General features: G+C 42.1%; 1 protein-coding gene across 3 annotated transcripts in view; it reads left to right on the top strand.

Moving 5' to 3' along the window:
* Window positions 1-16779: 16779 nt before the first annotated feature.
* The window catches only part of LOC128436985 (septin-9), a 60993-nt gene continuing 52194 nt past the window's right edge, over window positions 16780-25578 (top strand). The window contains exon 1 of one of the 3 annotated variants that reach the window (XM_053418935.1): window positions 16780-16937. In XM_053418935.1, the coding sequence (XP_053274910.1) occupies window positions 16916-16937 (22 nt within the window). In that variant the 5' untranslated portion in view covers window positions 16780-16915. Of the gene's footprint in view, window positions 16938-24428; window positions 24709-25578 lie in introns of those variants that run through there. The other 2 variants (XM_053418937.1, XM_053418934.1) reach the window with 2 other exon arrangements.

The raw sequence follows: 25578 nt of genomic DNA, 5'->3' as shown, positions 1-25578 counted from the left end.
TGTCCAACTTCTGTTTAGGAATATTTGAGCCACATTTCCTGTTTTACAAGTAGACCACTTTAGGCTCACATACATTTTGCCACAAGAAGGCCAGAAGTGCAGCATCATTGCTGAAGTTGCTCATATCCATATGCTATCTGGATGAGAACCATAAAGACAGTTCTCAGTGTAATATGAGAAGAAACAGTGACACCTGCCTGTAGGGTTTGTAAGTGCAACATCCAAAAGGGACATCGAACAAAGTGAATGTAAATGATGATCACATAACTAGAAAAGAAAAGACGAAACAGACTTTTAAGTACAAGGCTTTGAGATTAACTGTAAACAGATGCATTTATTAAAGTTATTAGTGAGGGTTTTTGTGTTTTGTCTGATAAATGTGATTCAAGAAAGATACAAAATCAGACTTTTTGTGCTGCCTAAGCAGAGATGAGAGAAAAGAGAGGCTGTTAATGTGTGATGTGCTCAGTCTGACTAAAATGTTTAATTATATATAAATGTTTTTTATATAAATATTGAACTGTGTGTGGATTGTGTTTTCAAATTAAGAGACATCAGATGTCCTATTTAGTTCATTCCTCCTGGTGTCCTGATCTACAATGATGGAATAAACAATATCAACACTGTCAGGTATAATGTCAGGAGTCAACCAATCTTTGTTGAATTTAAATGAAGCTATAATAGTTGTGATGTGTTATTTTATTTATTTTTATAAGCTCTCCCTCAGTATATTTGAAGTTCTGCTTTAAATCAGAGAGAACACGTGCAAAGTCTGGAAGAGAAAATAACACCTGACTCATCTTTAAAGAAGCTGCTGACGTTTGTTGTTTCTCAATTTGTAGCAGCCTAAAGTATTTTCTCCCTTACAGGACCCAAAGGATGACTCTGGTTTTCCAATGATCTGATTAGTCAGTAGTTCTGCTCAGGTTATGATCTGTTATATCCAACTGTATTAGGCCAGCAGTTCATCTACATATAAACCAGCTTCGAAGGGCTGGATCTTCGGAGATAATCCTAAAGTTAACTCATAACCACAAACAATGCTTCATGGTACAGAAGTATAGGTACAGTTGTGAAAGCTAAACTGGAGTCAGGTGATTGAAGCCACACCCACATGTACACGTACTCGCCATACGCACACAGACGACGGCACCGGAGGACAGGGAGACACGGATTTATTGAACTCCGGATATTCTCCCGACATTCTGTATTCTGGCTGTATTTGAGAAGGCACGTATCCGAATGTCAGACTCGATTTCCTCTGTTTATTCCACTCACTCCTCCCTAGTATATTAACTCCGGAGAATGTCCGAATGAGATCATGTGAGCACGAGTAAACTCTTGAGTCATGACACTGATGCCACCTTCTTGGTGCCTGATACCACAGGGCTCCTTCAGATGTTGGACCTTTCACAAAGTCAGACAGGAGGTTTTTATGTTGGGTGAATAAATCTGATTAAAATTTGGCACCTAGGCTTCACGTTGTCCTTCAAAAAATGGCCAATGGCTTAAACACTGAACACTGGGCAGCCTAATTCTGCAAGACAAGGCACGGTCTCCAATTGGGATTCGTGCGTAAAAGCGCGTCAACGGCGGACCTCTCCACCCGCCCGCCCTCCCTCTCCTGTATGTGCGCTCCTATTCGCTTCTTTATATCATGGTCTTGCGCTCTCGGGACTCTCAGCATCCCAGTGAAGTGCACATCATCGAGCTCAGCGGACTCACACGGCATAACTGCTTCTGCGCCGCCTGCAGTCCCTCTGTGTCAACACGCACCAAGAGCGAGCCGCGGAAGAGCAAAACGCACGCTGGGACACCGAGACCAGTCGACTCCAGTGTTTTTGGACGACGCGACCGCGGGTCAGACGGACTGTCCCAGTTTTTTTACTCAGGACAGAAGCGCTATTTTTTTTTTACCGACGACTGCAAACCCCGAGCATGAAGAAGACTCCAAATCCAGGTACTGATGTCCCTAATCATTCTATAATACACAAAAGATTACATCTTTGTAAAAGGAACAAAAAAATGTCATGTAAATAAATGTGACAGGGTTAATTATATTATAAAATACACGTTTCTGCATGTCAAAGTAATACCACACAGGGAGTATAAAGAATATGAAGCATATATCATTCATGCAATAAATGTATAATTTAGATTACTCTCCGTGTTACAACTTTTACTGCCTATGAGACTGTTTATCTTTCACCTGGAACAGCATATCTGCTGAGTTTTCTCTATAAACTTTATTTCTGTTTATCTGGAGGTGTCCTCTTCTCTCCCTTTCCAACTTGTCAAAGTCTTTAACTCAATCTTTACCCCTCCGCTATTCTGCACCAGCTTGTTTGAGCCGCTGAGTGGGCAGCACCCAAGGGAGCACCTAGGGTTCCCCTGCCTATTTAAGCCTGATGTGCATCCTCATCACCATCATCATCTGTCCTTCTCAGCCTGACCTTCTGTATGAATGAACTGGCCCCTCCAGGCTGCAGTCCTGCAGATGTGGTGTGTGTGTGTGTGTGTCGGCTCAATCAAACATTTAAAAGTTTGCTCACTCATGATGTCAATGTGTTTTTGTGTACACGTTTGCTTCCACCCTGCAAAACACAATATAGTGTGCAACATCTCTGGCTTTGCTCTGGGACCCATCTGTGTGTTCTCTCCCCCTCCTCAACATTTAGGGATACTGAACGGGCTCTGGGGAGAAAAATAAAGCACTCTAGATTAAACAGACACAGAAATGTGGCACAAGCTGCTGAGGCTTTTGTTGAAAACAGGACACATATTTAACACTCAGTTTGAAGACAAACTCACGTTCATTCAAAATGTCAGAAAGAAGTTGTGGGGTCTTTAAATGGTGACAACGTTAAATTAGAAAATGTTCTCCTCAAAATATGTAAAAAGTGAGTTTTATATTGAAGGTTTTTGTCAATGCAAGGCTTTTTACAAAGTCGGCTTTTGCTTTCATCTCATGTTGTTTTACAGATGTCATATCCTCATTTCAGCATCTCTGAGTGCATCTGCTCCGGTCTGAAGAAGAATTAGCCTCTGGGATTAATGGCCAATATTCTGGGGTCTTCTGTCTTAGGTTTGCCGTACCTTGTTTACTATCAGACATTTCCCCAGACAAACAGTGATACTTTCGTTACAGATTTAGGTCCAGATGACATTTTCGCTGATCTCTATCAATGGCATATCAATGCAGATAAATAAAAAAGCCGGTAGCTGATGGATTGCAATCAACCGTTCCACATCTTTTGCTCTCCACATGAACCACTATGGACTGGAAGGGAGCCAAAGCCGGCTCAAACATGACGGAAACCAAAAGATTTCTGTCCCTCAAATCTATGTTTTGCATATTCACATTCTGAGTCTTTTTATAGAGAATAATGTTAGTCTCGTCTCAAGTCTATGTTTTTAATTATCGGTCTTTCTGTGGCATCACGTTACATCCACATTTGAATTTCTGCAAATCTCCAAAATCCATATTATTAACCTCACGCATTGTGGGCTCGACTCAAGCTTTAAGGAATCAGCGGTCGACCTTTTATCGAATAGAAATGGGGGGGGGAAAGGTCACACTCAGAGGTGAGGCACCGGCCTGTTTAAGGAGTCTTATCACTAACTGTCAGTTGCTTTCTCTGGATATCCTTAATGCTGCACCTGCACTGACGCATCACTACTCTGCAAACGCACTTAAAACTGTCTGTGTTGTCTTTAGGCAGTGGTGGATTGATGGCTCAGTAGGTGGTCGGACTGCTTTGGAGGCTGCTGGTGGGTCGGCCACTTCAGTTGTGCAATATCAAGTTTTCCCTCTTGTGTGTCACTGTTTTTATCCCAGAAAAGTCCAGATGTTAATTTACTGTCCAGGAAGTTTGGAGGACAGAGTCATCCATCACTGCTGACTAATTTATGCTGAGTACTTTAACTTTAGGATCTTTAGGCACTTTGATCATTAGGCTGTGTGTTAGTCACCCCTCTCTCTTCCTATGAGGAGCCAAACTGTGACACCAGGAGGCCACGCTCCATCCTCGTGCAGTTCAAAGCTAACCGAGGCTCCAGCAGTTTTTTTTTAACTCAGCATCTTGACCTCAAGGTGTCAAATTATCTTTCAGGCTGGAGCATTTCATGGCTGAACTGAGAGAGAACCCAATTAGCAGGAACATTTCCCCCCTAATGAAGATGGTTGTCCCGTCATCGTTTCTTCTACGATTCTCTACTTCAAACGTTTTAGACAAGGCTGTGGTGATGTGTATCAAGAGCAGCTATCACCTGCTGAAATAGAAACCACAATCCGAGGAGGGAGAAATCCCCAAAAGACACAAAATAGACTAAATCTAACCAGCAAAACCTAATGAGCTGGATGTACACATTTTGTTCTGTACACATTTGGTGGCCGAGACCAAAAACAGAGCTAAAAGAGAGTGAGAGAGTGGACTGTTATTCAGTTGGTTATGTTTACGAGCACTGTATTCATTATTCTTAAGATGTATAAATTTAAAAATACAATCTAATTAAAAGGCTCTAAATACCAAAATTAGAAATACTGTGACTGAAACCAGCTCTTTTCTTTTATTTGGAAATACCCCTTAGTTTCTACATCCTCTTTTGTTTTTTGTTTTTTTAGATCTCTCCTTTCTCAAGTCATACGTGCTTAATTTGACTGTCAAAGAGGGAACATTGTGTTGTCCACTCTTAGATCACTAACAAAAAATATGGTTTTAGTAGAGTCCCAAGAGACCCGGAGCGCGTTGGACCTAATGAGCTGGATGTACCCATGTTGTTCTGTAGTTTCAAGTAACGAGAGACCCAGCGGAGTTAATGCACTCTGCCCCCCCTCTTTTTTTCTTCTCTCTATCATCCTACGCATGAGAGGTCCCAGTCAGCTGTGCTATGTATTCTCATGGTTGGGTCCCTTTTGAAAACAGGCTCGTCCTCGGCTTCAATACACTTCTTTGTGGTGAACATTTGCTTGAGGCTGCTTGCGTGAATTGGTTGGACCTTTCATCGTCGGTAGGACATTTGATGAAAACTCAGGGAGACGTTTCTTGATGTTGACCTGTAGTTGTAACACCGGTGCCAGCGAACATGGCTTTGGCTTCATATATTTTCTATATGACAGTGTTGTGTTTTTTCTTCAACAAACCCCTTCACTGTATATTGTCACATAGACTTGGAACACTGACTATGCTGGATAAGACTGACTCATTCAATGACGTGACATCTCACAACTCTTCAGCAGACTAATGGGCTGATGGCCAGGGTTTAATAAACCGGATTAGATGTCGTGGGTGGCGTGCGCAGACACACAACACTGACTTAGTGCATTGAACTGGTAAGTTACTCCTAACGAGAATAGGCCACTTGAATAAAACTGGTCCATTCTGCATCCAAACACAAATATGAGCATTTCTAATAGCACTTAGATGCTTCAGTGTCATCTTTGTTTGAATATCAGTTTGTCATGATGATATGGGCATATAGTGGCACTGTTACCCAAATAAATTATTATATGCTAATTAGCAAAAGTGTAAAAGTCATGGGATTGTGAAAGGAGTCATTTGAGCAGATTTTTCTCTGAGGAGGTGGTTGAGACCAACAATGGACAAAATACATATTGGAATGTAATTGATTATGTTTATTAGCAATGAGTGAGTTCATTATTCCTGAAATGTATTTATTTATGTTCAAAATGTTCATCTTAAGTTCCCAGAGCCCAAAACATGTTTAACCAACAACCCATAGGGATTAGATATATATCGAAATAAACAAGAGAAAGGCTGAAAAAAAAAACATTTTAGGAATGTTGAAACCACCAAATAGTAAAATGTATTAACTTATACTTTATCATTAGTAATATTTATTATTGACAATCAATTTCTATTAGCTGACTAATTTGATCATCATTTAACTCAACATCTCCCCATGTCTGTGTAGGTTTTTCTCCAGGTTCTTCAGCTTCCTTCCACAGTCCAAACACATGCAGATTTGCAGATTGTGTTATGCTATGTTGAGACTCTAAATTGTCTGTAGGTGTGAACGTGAGCGTGGTTGATAGTCTCTGTATGTTGGTGCTGTGATACGCAGCTGACCAGTTCAGAGTGTACTCCGCCACTTGCCAAATGTCAGCTGGCATTGGCTTCAGCTAACCCCTGTGACCCTCAAAAACAAGCGGTATAGATAAAAGTTGGGATACTAATCTATGTCCACAGCTCAACTTATATCACTCAGAAACTTGCATCGGCACAAGAACAAACAGCTGACAAATCAGTACAGTCAAGGCCCAGAAAATCCTCAGGGCTGTACTAAAACTGGACTTGTCTTAAAAAACGACACTTTCTACTGCAGCCTCCGTCATCCATCCTCCCACTAAACCAAACCAGTATGTCCCACAGAGAACTTGCAGATGAGCGAAGTCAATACAGTTCTTTATTTCCCTTCAACAATGGCTCCTCAGTGACAGCGCAGCTACTCTCCCTTCAGTCTGAGTCATACATTGGCCCCGGCTGTCACCACATTCACTACTGTTCCCTGTGAGAGTCGAGCTGTCTTATGAGACTTCGCTCTTCATTGGTGAGCCTCGATCTCATCTACTACGTAAGTGTCAAACTGCCGAGCTCTCCTCTTTATACAGTATAATCCGTATCACAGTAAAACCTTTCCCCCGAGGATTAAACCACCTTTACCGGTTTTCTTTCTTAAGTTACGAGAACAAAAGCTCACCGTCTTAGCCCACCGGTCCTGCCTTAGATACTGATATTCAACAAAAGTTTCTCACATCCCAAGGTCTGAACTTTTTCCCCTCAGATAAACTTTCCCTCGGCTATTAGCCCTAATCCTCATCCCCCCACTCCAGGAAGTGACACATGGTTTTTGCTCTGTCTCTCATGTGGTTTTATCTCTCACTTTATCTCTCTTCACAGCTGTAAATTCCTATATCGGATTGAACTCAGCTTTGGGCTCTGAACTGCTGACCCGTGCTCCAACAGTGCATGTGTGCATGGGTCTTGTGTGCACGTGCACGCACAAAGTAGTGCTGGGTGATGCAAGTGTATGACATCATCCGCCACTGTGTCAGAGTTTGGCTATATATAGAGATGGCTGATGATGACGTCTCAGCTTTAACAAAGCCGCCCTGTGAATAACATAAGGATGAAAACAGGCCATGTCACTGCTGGTTACCGTGATGAGCAACCAGCCAGTCGTGAAGGATTTCTTCGCATGCTCATTAGAGAATCACCTGATGTTGACAGCAGACGCCATCAGTCAAATGTCAGCTGATCTCGGTGAGACGGTCACTTGGAATTTTATATTACGGATTATTTAATGCACAACGAGGAATAAGGTGTTTTGTCCCTTGTGATAGAGGTGTCTCTGTTTGTAGGCATGTTTAGAAATCAAAAGAAATGTAAGCAACATATTCCTTATACATTTATTTTGATTATCTAAATGTGTTTTTCATAACAAACATACACATTTCCCAACAAATAACAGGTTGGGCTCTTTGCATGTCACCCTTTATTTACAGTTTTAACATTTGCAAAAATTTTCGTGAGGCGACCAGGCCACAGCTTTTCAAATGATTAAAAAGTTCTGTGAAAACACCATGTTCAGATTCAACTCATGATACACAGAGAAACACTGGTACTCATATTCCCGCTAAGCTGCAGAACACCCATTACCAACTAGAAGAGTCCGACCAATTCACTTGCTAAATCAATCACTGATGACAAATATGTATCAGAGAATATGATAGTTGAGATATATATATTACAACAGAATCCAAATACAAACAATATACAGATTACCTTCTTCTCTATTAAGCACTGATCCAATTTACTGACACATATCTGGGTCACAGTTTTTTATGAACTCCAATTAATGCATCCTTTTCAGTAAAATCAGGCACTGGTTCAAGGCATCCATAAGAATGATACTGGTACCACCCTCAAAAATCCAGTTTGCCTCCACCAAGAATACTTTTTTTCTCTCAGCAATCAAATCGGGAAATCAGAAACCTGAGATGCTAATGCATTATACATCCGATGTGTAATGTCCTGCATATTATGTAAATGAGCATTTCACACTCGGTCATTTTGCGTTTTTCTGGTTCGTGCTTCTTTGCAAAACTCCACATGAACAGAACTCAAGTGTCAGGACCTCGCTCTGTGTGTGTCTGCGTGCACATGTCTCCATACACATGTGTATGTGTGTGGAGTAAATGTAGACTGTCTGGGTTGGGGTTGTGGATTTAGACATCAGGAGCTTGGCATGCTGATTACAGAGTTCTGAAGCCACAGAGAACCACAGGAACTCTCTCCTCTCCCTTTCTCTCTCCTCTCCCTTTCTCTCTCTCTCTCTCTCTCTCTCTCTCTCTCTCTCTCTCTCTCTCTCTCTCTTTCTCTCTCTCTCTCTCTCTCTCTCTCCCCCCTCCTTCTCTTTCCAGCAGCATCCCTCCCTCAGTTCAGGCTAATTTGCTAGGATGGAGGTGAAAGCAGCAGGCCCGAGGCCCGATGTGGCCGGTCTCTCTGCGTTATGATAATCAGCCAAATCACAGGGCTTTGCTCCTCTCATCCGTGCTCTACGTAAGCGTAACCTTACTCAATTAGCTAACGCACAGTTAAACACTGAGGGTTATAGCATAGCAAAGCAGAATGAGGTATATTACACATTGTAGCAGACACTAAGTGCTGCTGACGGAATGTTGTTGTTCCAGCTCAACAAATTTCCTATGGATTTGTGAAGCCAGCATTTCAGGCTGTTTTCGTTCTTGCTCCAGTGCCCCTCAAAACCCCAAAATGAGGTCTTACAAAAATCCTGCTGGGTGGATGCAAGATGCCAGACGTGCAGTGGCTTCTATTCTAGCTGCTATATCCTCACAGTGTCCATATATTTATCAATTGCTACAACAGACCCCCGTCTCTCCCGAAAGGGATCTGGAACTTTGAGGATATCCTATTTTATGTAGTCTGCTGCCAGCTCCCTCTCACGGCTAATGATTACCTTATGGCGAGGAGGAAATAGCCGGCAGTTTAACCACAGCCATGCTGGGACGGACAGACGCGCAGACTGCACTACCAGCACTTTCACAGCCTCCGACAGCCCAAATGACCCGAAAGTGGGATTTAAATTGTCAGAAAACGGGAAGAGAGGAGCCTATGTGAGTTATAACTTAAAGGGAAGGGGTTTTCTGTGATCCGAATTTGACTCGAGTGGAAAGTGTGTGAGAGTGTTGAGTGTACATCTGTAGTGTGTGTCTCATGAGAAACAGGGTCAAGTATTGGTTTTCATGATGATTTTCCCTGGTTCTCGTTGCTGATTGGTGGAGTGTATCTCAGCATTGATGGAAAGTCATTCCAGTTGTTGACTCAATACCAGTAGAGTCTTGGACCATGAGATTAATCCGGCTTTGTTTTGACTACACCAGTTTTATGATCTGTGAAACATCTTCAGTGGTTGAGAATTTGTGTTGTGATAGGCCGTACTATTGACAGAGGTCAGTGTTTTGTGAGGGACACTGGAGAACGTTGTGGTTCTCTCTCATTTCAGATTTTGTTTGACTTTTAGCCACGCAGATGGCATGGCTCAGTCCACTTTCTTCCAGGCTGAAATATCGCAACAACTGTTGGATGAATTGATCATGCGTAGTTCCGAAAGGGTGAATCCTACTAGCTTTGGTGATTTCCTCCATGTAGGTCAGATTTTGGATTTGTCCAATTCTTATTTTTTTGATCTATTTCTTTCAGTTTTATACGAGAATACAGCATTAAAATTAATAGCTAGGACATTTTCAAGATTTCATGTTTGATAATGTATTTTGTTCAAGTGCAGACCCACAGAGACACTAGCATTTCTGTAGAGACAACACAGAATGGGCTTCTGTCATGTTCTTGTCTTTCATCTCACGTGTGTCTGATGGAATATATAGGACCTTATTTTAATCAATCGTGATGATGTCTAGGGGGCATGGGGGGGCAGTGCAGTGTTGGAATTCCTATACTCCAGCTTCTTCTTACAGCCCAAGGACATGGCGATTAGGATTAGGGTAGTTAGAATCTTTGAATTGGTGTAAATATGAGTTTGAATGGTCGTTTGTCTTTGTAGGTTGACCCTGTGATATACAGTGGTGACCTATCCTCTTGCCCAATGTCAGCTGGGATTGGCTCCAGCCCCCCTGTGACCCTCAAAGCGGTATAGATAATCTATGAAAACATGATGTCTACATGTGTCTCGTAATAGCTACAGTTTACTTATCCTAATCCTGAAATGCAACTTGTTTTTAAAAGCCTCAAATCAATTTTCCTACAAATTACTACAGAAATTGTATTTCTGGCTCTGTGAGCTTTAAAAAGGACACTACAGTTTCGCTTGAACTCATCTTCTGTAGGCACAGAGGTTAGCTGCTGCTGCTATTGCTGCTGCTCATGTGGGACATTCTCATCATTGGTCATTCTAATCTTGGGTTAGGGCTGAAATTACTACCTTCTATGACACTGCAGTGTGATGCGAATCCCAATAATGTCATCATGAATATGATTGTAAATGGCCACGTTGCTTTTCATGATGTGACTTTCCAGCAGAATCCCATAATGTTCCAATTAGTGCTCAGCGAATCTCAAAGGGGATTTTCCTGACAGACATTTACAAATTGCATGTAACATGACTACAATTCCCAGACAATCAGTCATACATTTTATTCAGTCCCGGCTCACTATGTCCGCTTAACCCAGCAGGTCAGCAGTGATGCACCCCGGCATGAAAATACCACGCCACTAAATGAGAAGCAGGCTCAGTGATGCTGCTTGGATTTACATAACATTAACATTTTGCATCATGTTGAATAATCTCATGTGACGTAAAAAGGAAAAGCGCATCAAGTCACATAGTTTATATAAGAGAGGACCGCAGCAGACCAGCTCCTCCATCCATTCCTCTCCCCTGTCCTCGCTCTCATTCAGTGGGAACCATTTTTAGGGCCATGTGGATGTCATCAAGCCAGGCAGGGGAGTCTGATTGGAAAATTGAGATACAATCAGACCCTCTGATTCCCAGATTGCTTTAATGATACGTACTTATTGTCTAATAGATTCTGAATAACTCCTGGGCTTATTCTGGATGGTACTTCATGTTTAGGACCATGACGTTTCAGAAATGAATTCCAGATTTAAAATGTAGCGTCACAGCTGTGGAATCATCCGAGTGATCTGTTCTAATAACCACAATGATTTAGGTTACTTGGTCGCTCATATTGTGGTATTTCCCTCATTCGGTAGAATAGCAGAGACAAAAAGGGAAGAGAAGTGATATCTCTTTGGATGAAGCGATGTGAGCACTGCGTTTATAAAAAAAGTGTATTTCCTGATGGTTTGCATGTGAGTCTGGGGTCCGGTTCTAAATTTGGCCTGTGTGGATGACTGATGTGAAGAATTGTGTCGTCCCTGTACATGCCCCAGGTTGGATGTGTAGGCTGGAGCAGCAGCAGGCGCCATAAATGAGGAAGACAGTGTCTCTCTCTCTCTCTCTCTCTCTCTCTCTCTCTCTCTCTCTCTCTCTCTCTCTCTCTCTCTCTCTGTCCCGTCAATATGATGGAGACGAGGTGCGTGGAGATGGGGGCCACGTGGCAGAGGGGATTCATATACCTCTGCTTTTATGTTATTGTCTGTGTTTATATCATAGTCTGCAGTTTAAGTCATAAATCCTTCTTTCTTCATGTTAATGGTTGGGATTAAAATAAAAAGTTCAGTTAATTTGACAAAAAATATTTTTGTTGTATTTACTTGCTATTGATTGTACAGATTTCCTCCTTTTAAGTAGCAAAAGGAGACAAACTTTGCCACTGTAGTAGAAACAAACTAAATATAATGTAATGCTCAGTGTACTTCAAGTAGTCATTTTGACTTGTTATAGCTCTTACTTTTAAGATAAACAATTGCTCTGTTTCATTCAATTGTGCCAACACACCAGTTTGCCAGTGACTCGACATGCACAGTGCCAGGACCCTGAATCTGAAGCTAAATGGTATTCAGCCATCATGAATCTTATTATTTACACCCGTGCTTTCTCAGTGTTACATGTCAAACTGGCTTCATTAAAAAAGGCCTATACACATAATACTTGCTTATATCTAACACATCTCTCTATTTCTACAATGGGGCACCAACGGCTGTAATTAGTATACTGATTTATAATGTGTTTGTGTGTGTGTGTGTGGTGTATCTATTTCACATGAATTTTTCATCCCGAGGCCACAAGCATTTCCCCTCTCCTCCTCCTCCTGCACCTTATCTATTTTCTCCTTCCCCTCCATTAACTTTTTCACAATACTTCCCCTTCTCGCTCCTCCTCTTCTTCTTTTATCTTTTATCTTCTCCCCACTGTTCCTTCTCCTCCACTGTGCATCGTTGCCCCGCAGGCATCCCTTTAGTGTTGGCTGGCATGCTGGTGAGTTTTTTGGTTATGTAACTAAATTTAGCATGTTTGAGTCACGCGCAAGGCCATAGTTCATGCTCTGAGATGACGGCTTACATTAATGTGCACCCCAAGGCTCACCATCCACTCTTAGTCAATGTGTGATGCACAGCTTTTTTTTTGGTTTGTGTGTGTGTTAGAGTTTGTCTCATGAGTGAACACGTGCACGTGTCCGTCTGCGCCTCATGACCATCTGCCTCGCTGAGTGCAAATGTAGGCTACACGTTCCTTCTATGTGTGTGAGTACGTCAGAGAAAGAGAGCGAGTGTGTTTGTGAGTGTGTGCGTATCATCTATGTTGTGTTTCGGATGTACTGTAATGCAGGAAGAATCTGCTCAGATAGCCAGTTGAGATGGTGTGTATCTGTGTGCAACTGGTTTTGTGCATATTTGAGTGTTCATATGGATTCATGTTTGTGTGTGTATGTGTGTGTGTGTGTGTGTGTGTGTGTGTGTGTGTGTGTGTGTGTGTGTGTGTGTGTGTGTGTGTGTGTGTGTGTGTGTGTGTGTGTGTGTGTGTGTGTGTTGTGGTAGGGTCTGGCTGTATCTGACCAGCAGGTTGGGATGATGAAGGGGGGAAGTGGTGAAAGGTATGAGTGAGGGAGGCACTCTCTCATCCTGATGTCTCTGCCTGAATTCCGTCCTTTACAATTTTAAACAACATAAATGAACTGCTGCAAAGTGTCCTGTTGCACCAGAAAGCAATACAGATGTTGGAAACAATAAATGAAATTTTCCTGAAAAGTAGTTAAAAAGATATGTTATACTTCACTGTATACTATATATTAATAGAAAAGTACATTTGCAAAATAGAAACCCCAAATAGGTCACAAATTAAACATGAGTTCATGAGCTGCATTGAGTCAGTGGAGTTCTACTAATGTTTAAAACAGGATAAAACAAAAAAAGCTGAAAGGTCAGTGTCACTTTAAATACTTGGAGCACTGGACCGAATAATTAAGCAGCGACACGTGGATGATTTTTACCTCTCCAAAGTAGGTTATGAGATAATTAGGGATATTTATTAAAAATAAATTATCCTTTGGCTTCATTTTTATATTATAGGTGAAATTAGTAATGTCATGTCCATAATCTTGATTGAGTAATTTATAGGTATTTTATAGGCCCTACAGAGTTATCAACACTGTTCAATTATTTTTGTTCTAATTTGGGATGACTGTGTAGAGACAGGAAAAGTCACATGAATATGTATGTTAGTTTGTTTATGTGTGTGTGTGTGTGGGTCTGTGTGTTTGTGTGTACATCAAAACATGTGCTTGTGTGTTATGCCAATGCGGGTGAGTCAACATATGCATACGCACATGTTGTGCATTTCATGTGTCTTTTTGACCCCGACCCTGTGATTAATCGTATTCCTTTAGTAAGTCTGGAAAATAACCACGAGACAGAAAGAGCCAGCAGGCAAAAGAGACACGTCTCTATTTTTAAAACCACACTTTTGTCACAGCACCAACGTTCCTGCTTTCCATATGGATCCCACACCAACACGGCTCCTTTAGGGTTCTCTGCTTTTATCCTGGCATTTGTGGATTTGCTTATCACCTGGAGCAGAATGGTGATTTTGGTCAGTGTTTGCACATGGTTGTACTTCAGCTGTGCACAAATATAACAAGGTGCAGGAACATGTAGAATACAGTGTAGACAACCCTCCATCAAATACACAGGGAGGACTGACAGTGAGGTAGAAGACCCTCCTGGTTGCGTTTATTATCTATTAACATCCTTACAAAACAAGCTGAGGTCGACTGTCCAAACTTAAACGTCAGAGATTATTAATAAACACTATGCGGATGTACTTATACTGTATAAACATCTACCATGATGTCACTTTACTTTCATTTTGACAGAATACACAAACACACACAAACACTCACTCACACAGGTTTGCTCCGCTATCCTTATTAGGACTTTGCATTGACTCCCATTCATACTCTAATTAGTATTTTATCTTTTGTCTATAAAAAGTTTCAACCATACAAATAAGAGTATGCTATACAATAAAAGTGAGTCTGAAGAAAAGACTTTAAAGAGGAGCTTTCCTGTCTGAGAACTGGAGTCGTGATTACGGAATTTTGGAACAAAGGGGGTTTAGCAGATCACAGATTATAGGAAGGAGCCTGACCATTCAAGGTTTTAAAAAACCAGCAGTAAAACCTCACAGGTAACCAGTGAAGGGCTTATAGGATTGGTGGAATGTAATTTATGTCATTCCTTAACAAAACAACAAATCACAGACCTCAGAAATGAAGATTTGCCTCTTTAGGACCAGGATTGGGTCCTTTTGTTTTTGCTGGAAAAAGTTCGAAAGATGTAATACACACACACACACACACACACACACACACACACACACGCACACACACGCACACACACACACACAGACACACACGCACACACACACACACACGCAAACTGATAGAGAGAGTAATTTGTCATCACTGCTTGTTTTGAGAAACAACAGGTCCTATCTTTATCCAAGCACCGGCCTCACCCAAGAAGGAAAGATGTTCCTGTTGACTCCAGTTAACTGAGAGAGTTTCTTTCCTCCTTGTAAGGTTGTCTTGCATTATTGAGTGGGAAGAAAAACATGCATGTGGATGTGTGACAGTTTGTTTTGGTCCACATTTGTGCTTCCTGCAAAAGCTACAGTGTTGTTGCTGTGGGTAAATCTGGAAGACGTGGGTTTTGAAGAGGTATTTTCACTGTAAGAAAAGAGGAAGAGGAAGTGAGCTGTTGAGCTCGGCCTCCTCCTTCTTTGTCTGTCTGCTGTGCTTGTGAGTTCCTCACTGAGACGATGGCTTGCTAAGTGGCCCTTAAACCTGTCAAGCTGCAAGTTGAGGGGTCAGAGGCATGACTAGCGTGTGTGTGTTACAATTTACAGAATGATGATGCGTTAAGACTGTTATGAAATATCAAATCATTTTCATAGAGTTGATACGAGACACTGAGATTATAGCACTTATTGTTACGTCTTACTGAGAAGTTCTTTGTGCATGAAGTGACCAATGGCTGAACTTTCTGTTGACTATGATTGTGGAGGACATTCTGTAGCTCACTTAGATCCAGTCGTCAGTGGTCTGAATAGTAACAGTGATGATGACATGGTAGAAGTGTGTGTTGTTGGTGTGGTGCAGAACGTCCTGGTGGAGTTTGACTCGTGTAGCAAGCGGACTGAGTTTATTTTCAGATAAGGACCTTTGGTCAAATTGGCGAAGGCTCTGTTTGACAAAATACAGCTCTCGTGTCTGGGGAGCACGTGTGTGTATGTGTGTGAACTTGTGCTTATATCTTTACGTGGCTGGTCCTCACTTTTTCAAAGGGCTTTTTTGAGGGTTAAGGATTTCTTGTAGGGTTAGGGTTGGATTAGGTTTAAGTAATGGTTTTAGCTAGAAGTACAAGAATGTGTTACCTTGCTGTTTTAGTTACATTTTAAGGACCTTAAACACTGACCTTGTAAGGTTCAGTGAACCTCATGGGGACCAAAGCCCAGACATAATGAGCTGATTAAGGTTAATGTTGATATTAAAGAGTGAATTGTGGTTAAGTTTAGGTTATGGTTAGACATGAATTGGTCATGGTTAGGGTTAGGATGATGAAGTTTGGGTTTCAATGTCTTATTAAGTCTTAAGTCTTAATAATGATAACTGGGCAATCTTGTGTGTGTGTGTGTGTGTGTGTGTAGTACAGGTGTTACTCATGTTGTGGGGACCTTAATAATTTTATGGGGACTTGTCTTCCTTATTGGGACTCAAAGCAAGTCCCTATAGGTGAAGACATGTTTTAAGGTTAGGGTTAGGTTAAGGTTAAGGTTAAGGTTAAGGTTAAGTTTAAGGCTAGGTTTGGCAAGTTGTGACTACGTTAAAGGTTTGTGTAAGTTTCCAGGAAACCAATGTAAGTCAATGTAATGTCCTCCGAAGTCATGGAGAGATGAATGTGTGTGTCTGAGAGAGAGAGAGACTCATAGGGGGAACTAGGAGAGAGAGAGAGAGAGAGAGAGAGAGAGAGAGAGAGAGAGAGAGAGAGAGAGAGAGAGAGAGAGAGAGAGGCAGCTTCAGACATGTGGGAATAACAGAAAATACTAGAGAAAAGGAAAAAGAAGAAAATTGCAGGTTGTGTATATTCTGGGATAAAATCCTGCGTCACATGAGTGTGGGAGAGAGTGAAGAAAAAGAGGGACTCCATATGACCAGCATATGCCTTCGCACGTCTGCTTCACTCGCTTGTTACCCTGACAGACTGAAGACATTAAAACTTGGAGGAAGTAAGAGCACAGGGAGACAGAGGGAGGAGAGAAGGGAGGGTTAACAGAGGGGGACAGGGTGACTAAGTCAGGAGAAAGGGGAAGTCTCCGTGAAGAGAAAAAGGGAGGGAAGGAAGGAGCAGAGAAAAAGCAGAGGTTACATGTGGTTATTTGAGGTAGCCGTTGAGTTATGGAGCGAGACAGAATAGCTGGTAAGTTGTGGCTCTTTTTTTCCAACTTATTTGGTCATTGAACAGTTTTAAAATTCATTTTTCTGAGGAGTTTTCTTCTTTTTCTTTTCTTTGTGAGGAGAAGGCAGTGGCAGCAGTCCTCTAGAAGCCACCCGGCTTGTGTTTGCTTTGCAGGGTCAGTCGTTATAGAGCCCTCCTGTCTGTATAGCTGTGTGTCTGCAAGTCGGCTTTACCTCTGATTTATTTCTCATGCGTCTCCCCTCTCATTCTGATTGAATGAACACACACTTATTCTGAATAGCTATCATATGCACAGCACCAGTGAGTAAACCTCATGTGACGGGCTGTCAAAGACGACTTCCCGGAACGAGGATGCATAATCTCCCCCAGTGTGAAGTGGACGCTGCGCTGCGATTGGCCTCAGACGCCTCGGGTTTGATGCTGACTTACATCAGTGGAGTTAAACCTCCATCATCGTAAAAGAGTGGAATTTCAGTTGAGAAGTCCAGCTGTCAGATTAAGTCTGACTGACACAATGGTTTATTTTAAGTTACAGGGGAGCAAGAGCGGAGATCGTGTGTCGGCTAATATGAGTTGGTTTTTAACAGACGCTTCTGAGGAATGTTTGGTTTGCATCCGTCTGTGCTGCTCTGCGTCTGTGTCCCGCTCAGAAACTCCTGCCGTGGCTATTTCTCATCAGCGATTCTTCTTTAATCAGTTAACTTAATTAGTTTCTACGTGTCCTTTGTTAATGGGAACAGAGACTCTACAGAACTGCTGCCCAGGCCCATATGTGTTCAGTCTGCCCTGAGACGATTAGGACTAATCTAGCGTCTTACAGTGATTAAGGCCGGACATCAAGCTGAGCGACGCTCTGCAAATTAGCCTTTAATTCGAGCGTTTATAAGATGGCTGAGCTGAGTGAGCCATATGATGCATACAGATGCACCGCACATCTACGTTAGCCGCCACCTGAGGGCAGTGTTGCAGTGTAATTTTGTCCTCTGCCACACTGCAACCATTTCCCTTCAGTTCTGTGAAATGTTCCATGTGGATGATTCATATTCTGCAGAAGGAGGGATTTTTTGGTTCTAAATGAGGGATGGAGGGATTTAGTGAAGACTGACTCTTGTGTTGGTGAGGGAGGTGAGGAGGCTCAGCGTTGTGTCGTCTGTCCCCCCTCTCGATTGAGGAAGTCCTATGGGCCGAGCTGCTTCCTGGTTTCCAACCAGTGCTGCGTGGCTCTGTTTGTAAAAGTTGTCATGACGACAGCCGCCGCCTTATACCCCCCCACACCCCTTATCCCTCAGTCTGTTTTGATAAAGATAGGAACAGCGGCTGTGGTGCATGGACGCTGTTTTCAAGCCCCTGACTGCGTGTGTATTTGAAACAGCTCCATCCTGACTCCTAGAGACTGCTCCACTCCTCTTCCACTCATGTTCAGGTTTAAAATAATATGTTGGATAGAATGCGTCATCTGCCACGACTGTCCTGTATATGGCCATGGCTGATTTGTTATGATTTTTAATTGGTGACGTCATTAAAATACATCATTGGGAAAGGACAGAAAACAAAGTATTCAGCCTGGAACTTAAAGAAAACCGGGATCTTGTCTTTGGAGTTGACATTAATTGTAGTTTTTGTGTATCCTGTTCAGCAAAAAGCTGACAACAGTAACAGGAGTGATCAGTAGTGGGGGTTGGGGATCCAAACAGGACAGTTACAAACCTCTTTGATATGTTTTGAAAGGACCTGTTGCTTGTCTCTCTCTCTCTCTCTCTCTCTCTCTCTCTCTCTCTCTCTCTCTCTCTCTCTCTTCCATTTGTTAACATAAAGAGGTCAAAGCCAGGGCCTTTACTGTTCTAATACAAATTAAGCATGTGGTTCATTATGCATCACTCATCACCCTTCATACTCTGCAATAGAAATGGACCACCAGTTCCTACATTGTTGTTTGAATCTCTGCCAAGGGGATTATGTTTTCACCCCAATCAATTATGCAGATCTGGAACATTTAGTTTTTTTTTATCACTTTCAGATTTTAGACATTTCAATAGTAATCATTAATCTTGATAAAAAAACTCATAGAACATATTGATCCAAAAGATTTCTATCCAAACATGAACAAAATATTCTTTGAACACTCCATAATCCAATAATTATTTGACCTCTGCTCCTCTTCTGCCACATCTGGAGTCCCTTGTGTTATCAACACATTATTCACTGCACACAACGAAAAGTATGTGTAATCACAAGCAAGCAACGATGATGAGGCAGAGGACTGAGGCAAGAAGATCAAATGCTCCAACAGTTATGGTTGTTTATTGACAGAATCATGCACAACAATCTGTCTTGGTTAGTGAGGGGCCGGCCGCAGGAGGTCAGTTTTCAGGTGTCGTCCCCCCCCCCCACACACACACACACGCACATAAACACCCTCAAACACCATAAACATGGAGTTAAAGGAAATCAAGGAAATCACTCAGCTCTCCATGTTCCATAAAAGAAGTGTACAGGATATCCTCTATGAGTGAACGCCCCTCTGCCCTTCCACCATCTCACCTCATATGGTTTGTTATATTATTATTTAGTCATGATAAATGCGGGGGGGGGGGGGGGGGGGGAACTACAGGAAACTGAGTGGGAAACCCTGCCTTCAGTCATCCCGGGGGAGGATTTCTGACAGGTGACATCTCTCAATGTGATGGAAACAGGTCAAGTCAGAGGTGATTGTTTACAAGCGGCTCAGCTTGGGGGCAAAACCAGCAGTGTCACAATGTTACAACACAACCAAGCCGAGTGTTATCATCATATTTATGGTATTTTTTAACTTCTATCTAACAGACATGAATATATTGTTATCATCACAATACAACTTGCTGATGAAAGAAATATAGCTATAGAAAGTATTATATTATTATAATTTCTGTTGTTATTATTATTGTTATTATGTTGAATTATTTATGTTCACAAAAAACACCAGAAGACAGGAAACCTAATGCGCAAGGTCTCCTCTTCATAGCTACTCATGTTTGCACGTCAGGAAGTTTGTGAGCTTTCAACAAATGAACAATCATGTGACACCTGTGTGGTTTGCTTGAACCAAGATATCACAGACTCTGTAGATTCCTGTTACTAATGCAACAGTTTATGCAGCAGTTCCCTGCACAGTGAAACACATCCAAGTCTTAAAACCACTGCAGACTTGTTGCTGCCAGCATAAATGGACCACACGGTTGTTAGGCCAATTGTAAAGGCTTACAATGAAAAGTCAAGGATAATAGTTTTTCCAATGAGCTGTTGTTTTTATAAAAACACATTTTATTATATGTGAGAAGAGGAACAGAATGGTCTGTATAAAACAAGGTTACTTTAAAGAAACTCGTTCCACTTCTCTAAAACCCTCAGTCTCACATTTATTTCTTCAAAATCATGTGTTTCCTAATTATTCGTTCTCTGGATTCATTGGTTTCACTTCCCCGTTTAATAGCATCACATTTCTGCAGTGTCAACATGTTATTTAGGTTCTGTGACAATAGTTTATTCCACCAACATCTAGAAGTCTAGAAGATATTTTGTCCTACACGTAGGAAACTTTAAAAGGTGTCAAGTAGATTAAAGCTGAAACCACACACTCATGCTTTTGTGGTCAAATAGAGAATTGAGTTGACTTCCTCCCAATAAGTGTTGCTGCTTGTGCTGATTTCCTGTTTGTGTGACCAAGAAAGTCTCAAATGTCAGGGTGCGTAATAAATATCTCTCAGCTATTATATCTCTCTAACCCTCAGCCTATCACTCTTTTTTCTGCATGGAGGAGATATCTTCAATAATGAAAAATTGTATTATCTCATCAAATCTATTAAAGCAGGAGTTTCAAGGCTGGGACTATAGAGTCTCACACAGTAGAGTGTATACCACTGTCAAGGCCCAGCAACCCCAATTAATTACCATTGCAACTAATAGCCACATTCATAGATATCAGTTCCCTAAATGTGCCTAATTTCTGCTTTACAAACATGACACAGGAACAACAGTATGTATGTATAACAAGGAAGTAATGAGGTGCGAGAGAAAGATGCAATAAAAGACACAAGATAAAAGTAAATGAGATAAAAAAGATTTGAAATTAGATTTACAATTGTGGATAGTAGGATAAAACCTAATTTGTTGGGCTAGAGATTATTCCGCAGTGTAGGGGCAGCAACAGAGAAAACTCAGTCCTCTTTAGAGTTTCAGACGACAGGGGGGATTGAAAGGAGTTGTGAGGAAGACCTTAGTGACCTGGGGGCAGAGCGTGGGATCAGGAGATCAGTGATGCAGTGATACAGCAAGACCACTGAGAGCTTTTTAAGGCAGTGGGAAAGCTATCCTGGATCCAAAAACCTGATCCTGAGCAGGACTAGAGTTTATTCAAATTTAATGGGTTCTTCCCCGACCCATGTACCACATCCTTCCACCAAGTTCCGTGCAGCAATGTTTGTGTAAAGTTGCAACCTAACAGAGACGAATGCAGATGAGAATATAATCACCTTGGTGAGGCTAATAGCTAATGTTGCATTTTTCACTTCCACTCCACGGAGCCTAAACTGTTTAGAGTCCCCCTGGGGAGCCCCGCCTCCCACTTTGAAACCCTCTTCATTACAGCGTCAATCATACCATAAGTCTGCAAAGAGCGGTGACTCCGAGGTTTTTACAAGCTACAAGAGCAGCAACAAATTCCACGAGGTTGAATTCTGCAAGAATCATGAAATCTGACAACTTCACCGATCACAACATTAAATAGAATCAACAGCTCTAAGTGCTCTGTGCGCTCTCCTAAACTTTGTTGTTTTTATTAACGAGATACATAAGAAGTACAGCTCTGGTGTCTCGCAGCACCACAGATACAGGGCTGAAGGATTGTGGTCAGGCACATTCATCCCACTATATGCAATTACCTCCGCGTTTCCACTGCTATTTCAGGGGCACCAGGCCACACAGACGTAAACAAACACACCCGTGTCCACAGTCGCATTCAAGTCACCGCACAAGCACATGTACACACATGCACATATTCACATAATGTTACCTCCAGCGCACACCGACGCATACACACGCTGCTCCAGATGTTGTTTTGGAGCGTTCCCTCATCCTGTCAGCTCAGACTGTGTAGCCATGTTTAGATAAATACACACTTGCTGGCGGAGGTGTGTATTTCACATACCATGTGTTCCGGTTTAATTGAATACTTGTGGCATATGGTTTACTGTGCACTTGGGCCTGAATGGGCACCGAGGGGCCACATACTTCCTTGTGTACAGTGCAGCAAAGCACATGTACTGTGGACTACAGGTAGTTGTAGACTGTGTAGAGTATGTGATATGCAGGGAAAGAGGCCTAATTCACGTGCACATCCACATGTGTTTTCATGTGCATGTCATGGTGCACTATAATCACTATAACCATATGCATTCATGGAAGCACAAACCATCCCATTAACTGTAAAGGCGCTTTTACAGCTGCCAGGATGTATGATGCATATCACGTGCTGTCGTACAATATGAGCTCGAGGCTTAATTGCCCAACATATGACAACAAGCGTCTCAGGGGGCTCACATTCTAAGTGCTAAAGTTCCTGATTGATGTATACATGCAAATATTCCGTGCAGACTCCACCTCCGCACTCTGCTCTTTATCCCAAGACACCTTCGCAGCAGTTTAATACAACAACCAGACTGCACCATAAACACACAGCATTATTCTGTGTCCCTATCGACCTCTCAGGTGTTAGGGTTAGGGGTCGCAGGGTGGGCTTGGCATCTTATTATGGCCCCTTTGAATGGAGCTTTTCATTCATATGGGATTTACCAAATATTTGGTGCCTATAAAAGTGCCACGCACGGTTTTTCTGCATTTTTGCTTTCACAAAAAAAAACAACTGAATGTGATTTGTGTTATGAGATGATATCTCCTGGATATCTGGAAGTGGGAATTGCACATTTAGTTTTCTTTTGAGTAGTGGTTTGGTGTCAGCTTTTTTATTAACTGTTATGACTGTTAGTATTAGTGTTGAAATGGTCAAAGAGACCCAGGATCAGGGACAATCCATCAAAAAACTAATTTGCAATTTTGCCTGTCGCCCCAAACAGGAAAAGGGGGAAAAGCTGCTCTCTCACGGCCAATCAGTAGTTAGAGCGATACCATCACCATTGCTTTGTGTCTGTGGTAGATTTGTGGATAAGAAACACTTCAGCACATTACAGGGAGCCGGTGCAAAAAAAAGGACGACTTTGATTTTTCATCGCTTTTCTTTGTTATTATTTCATCATCACCTTTTCAACAGTGTTTCATTGTGGCTCTAAAGAACATTCACCGGATTATCCACAGCAGCTTCAAGGACCGGCAGAGTAACCATATACCCACCACTTCAAAAAGCCAGTTTGTCATCAGTCTCCCTCCCAAAGCCCTCGGTGCTACATTAACGTCCACAATGCTCAAATTCTTGTGTTACTTCTGACAACAGTGTGCGTGGGGGCGGGTTGGTGCACGAATCGCCCTCTGATTGCCCAGAGGCTCCGTCTCATATCCCTAAAGTCAACTTTCTCCAGCAAGTCTCTGATGTTTTTCAGTGCCAGTAGAGCAGCTTCTACAGAAATGACTGCACCAGGTTTTTTGCTATAAAACGTACTAACAGCAGAACACTTTTAAAGACATTCTGAGTGTCATGTCAACGTGTGCTAGCTTACGCCCTTCTAGGTAAGGTTAGGGTTATCTCTATGAACAGATTCTACATGTGAATATTCAGAATCTGTAGGGGGGGACAAGATTTGGGGGATGGAGGCTTTTTTGGTTCCGTCTGCCAATCGACCAATCACATTTGAGCAGGCTTTGGTTGCCTGCAGGTAAACAGTCTGTGGCGAGAGCAAATGAGGAGGAACACATGGACTGAAATACATCGTATATCAGCTTTTTCATTTATCTGCATTCATATGCAGATAGCTATTAATAGAGATTCATGTTAAAAATGTCATCTGGTCCTAAGACACCTTCAAAAAGTATCGATGTTTGTGTTTTGTGTGGAGAAATGTTGGACTTTAGAAATAAATGCTTCATTCGTAATTTGGTGATACCAGGATATTTATTCTAAATGTTGTTTACTCAAAACTAAAAAGCTCAAACTCTCACTTTAACTTTAATTTGAACCGTAGCTGAGTTACAGTAAATCAGCCCTTCCCGAGGCCATTTAAACAGCCACAGCTGTAACCGTGCATGTTGTCTGATTGCAGGTTAACTCGGTTTAAAGGACTGTGTGACATGTCGTCCACTTTCACTGTCAGACCTGCTCGGGGGCTGAATGAGGAAATCAGACCTGAGAGCACCTTCGGTCGTAAAGGGTCTCCGGGTATGACAGGGCCTGTTGTCTGCGTCAGTGCCTGCGCGTGCATGCATGCAGGAGTGTGTGGGGGGGCAGGGGAAACACACACACTCACACAGGACATGAGGGAGAAGGGGGAGTGTGTTTCTCGCTACAGAGAGGGGAGGAGAAGGGAGGAGGCTTTGCCTGCTCGCTCGCTCTCTGAAGCCTGATTGCAGTGATATAGAAAAAGTTGGTGGGAAGTCAGAGAAAATTGCTCTTTTAAGAGAGTTGTGGTTCTTGGACTTTTCTCACTCTATTTTTGGAGATTTCTTCAGATTTAACGGGAAACAGCTTAAAAGTTGAAGGACAAAGAAGTTTGGTGATATTTCATGAGTGAAAAGATGTCAGACTCTGGAGTCAATCCACACTTGGAGGGGATTATTTCAGATTTTGAAGGTTTGTAATTTGTTTTCCACCTTTTCTTTTCACGTACGATGTTCATGTACGATGTTCATGCGGAAGAAGTAAATATCAGATTTGTATTTGAGTCTTATGAATGTTGACCAATATAATAATATAATAAGAAATGAGCGTGTGTGTGTGTATGAATGTGTGTAAAACAGGGTGCTGGGCATATTCTAGTCCAAGTTCCTGTAGACTGTCATCTGTCATTGATTATACCCAGGTTACGTCAATAACAGAAACAAACACAGCACCGATACCACACACCATTCCAGCACCGGATAGCTCTCAGCTGAAAGCACGGCAGAGGGAGACAGTGGAAACCTCAGCTCTTAAGAGTTAACATCTGTCTAACGCAAAATTCAACCTCTACTACTGGGTCTCTACGTTGTTTCCTTAGCCCTTGTGGAAGTGGCATTAATTCCCTTTGTCCTGCTTTTTCCTCTGCCATTCATTCTCTCTTCCTTCCGTGCTTCTTTCCTGTTCCTCCTCCGGTCAGTCCGCTCCCCTCAGCTGCTCTTTGGCCATCAGACACATCACAGGCCGATGCTGAGAGCAGAAGCTTGAAAAAAGTAAACATCCTCAGCGATATCTTCTTTACATAACCTGGTTTACATGGATTTATTTAACAGTCACGCGAATGCTCAACTTGATAGCAAGATTTCAGATGTTTATCTTATCTAACTATCTATGTCCAGTGGAATAAATAAGTCAAAAAAATGAATTGAAACCCTACAGTAACTGAAAAACCTAAATGACTCAGTTGTTATCTTTGGTCGGACGTCACTTTGTACAGAACAGTTTGTCTTGAGTGTTTTTATGTGTGAAAGTAACCCAGTTCTCAGTCAGTGGTGGCCAGAAATG

This window comes from Pleuronectes platessa, chromosome 3 (assembly GCF_947347685.1).
Source record: "Pleuronectes platessa chromosome 3, fPlePla1.1, whole genome shotgun sequence".
NCBI lineage: Eukaryota > Metazoa > Chordata > Actinopteri > Pleuronectiformes > Pleuronectidae > Pleuronectes > Pleuronectes platessa.
This window is presented reverse-complemented; position numbering and strand designations above follow the sequence as displayed.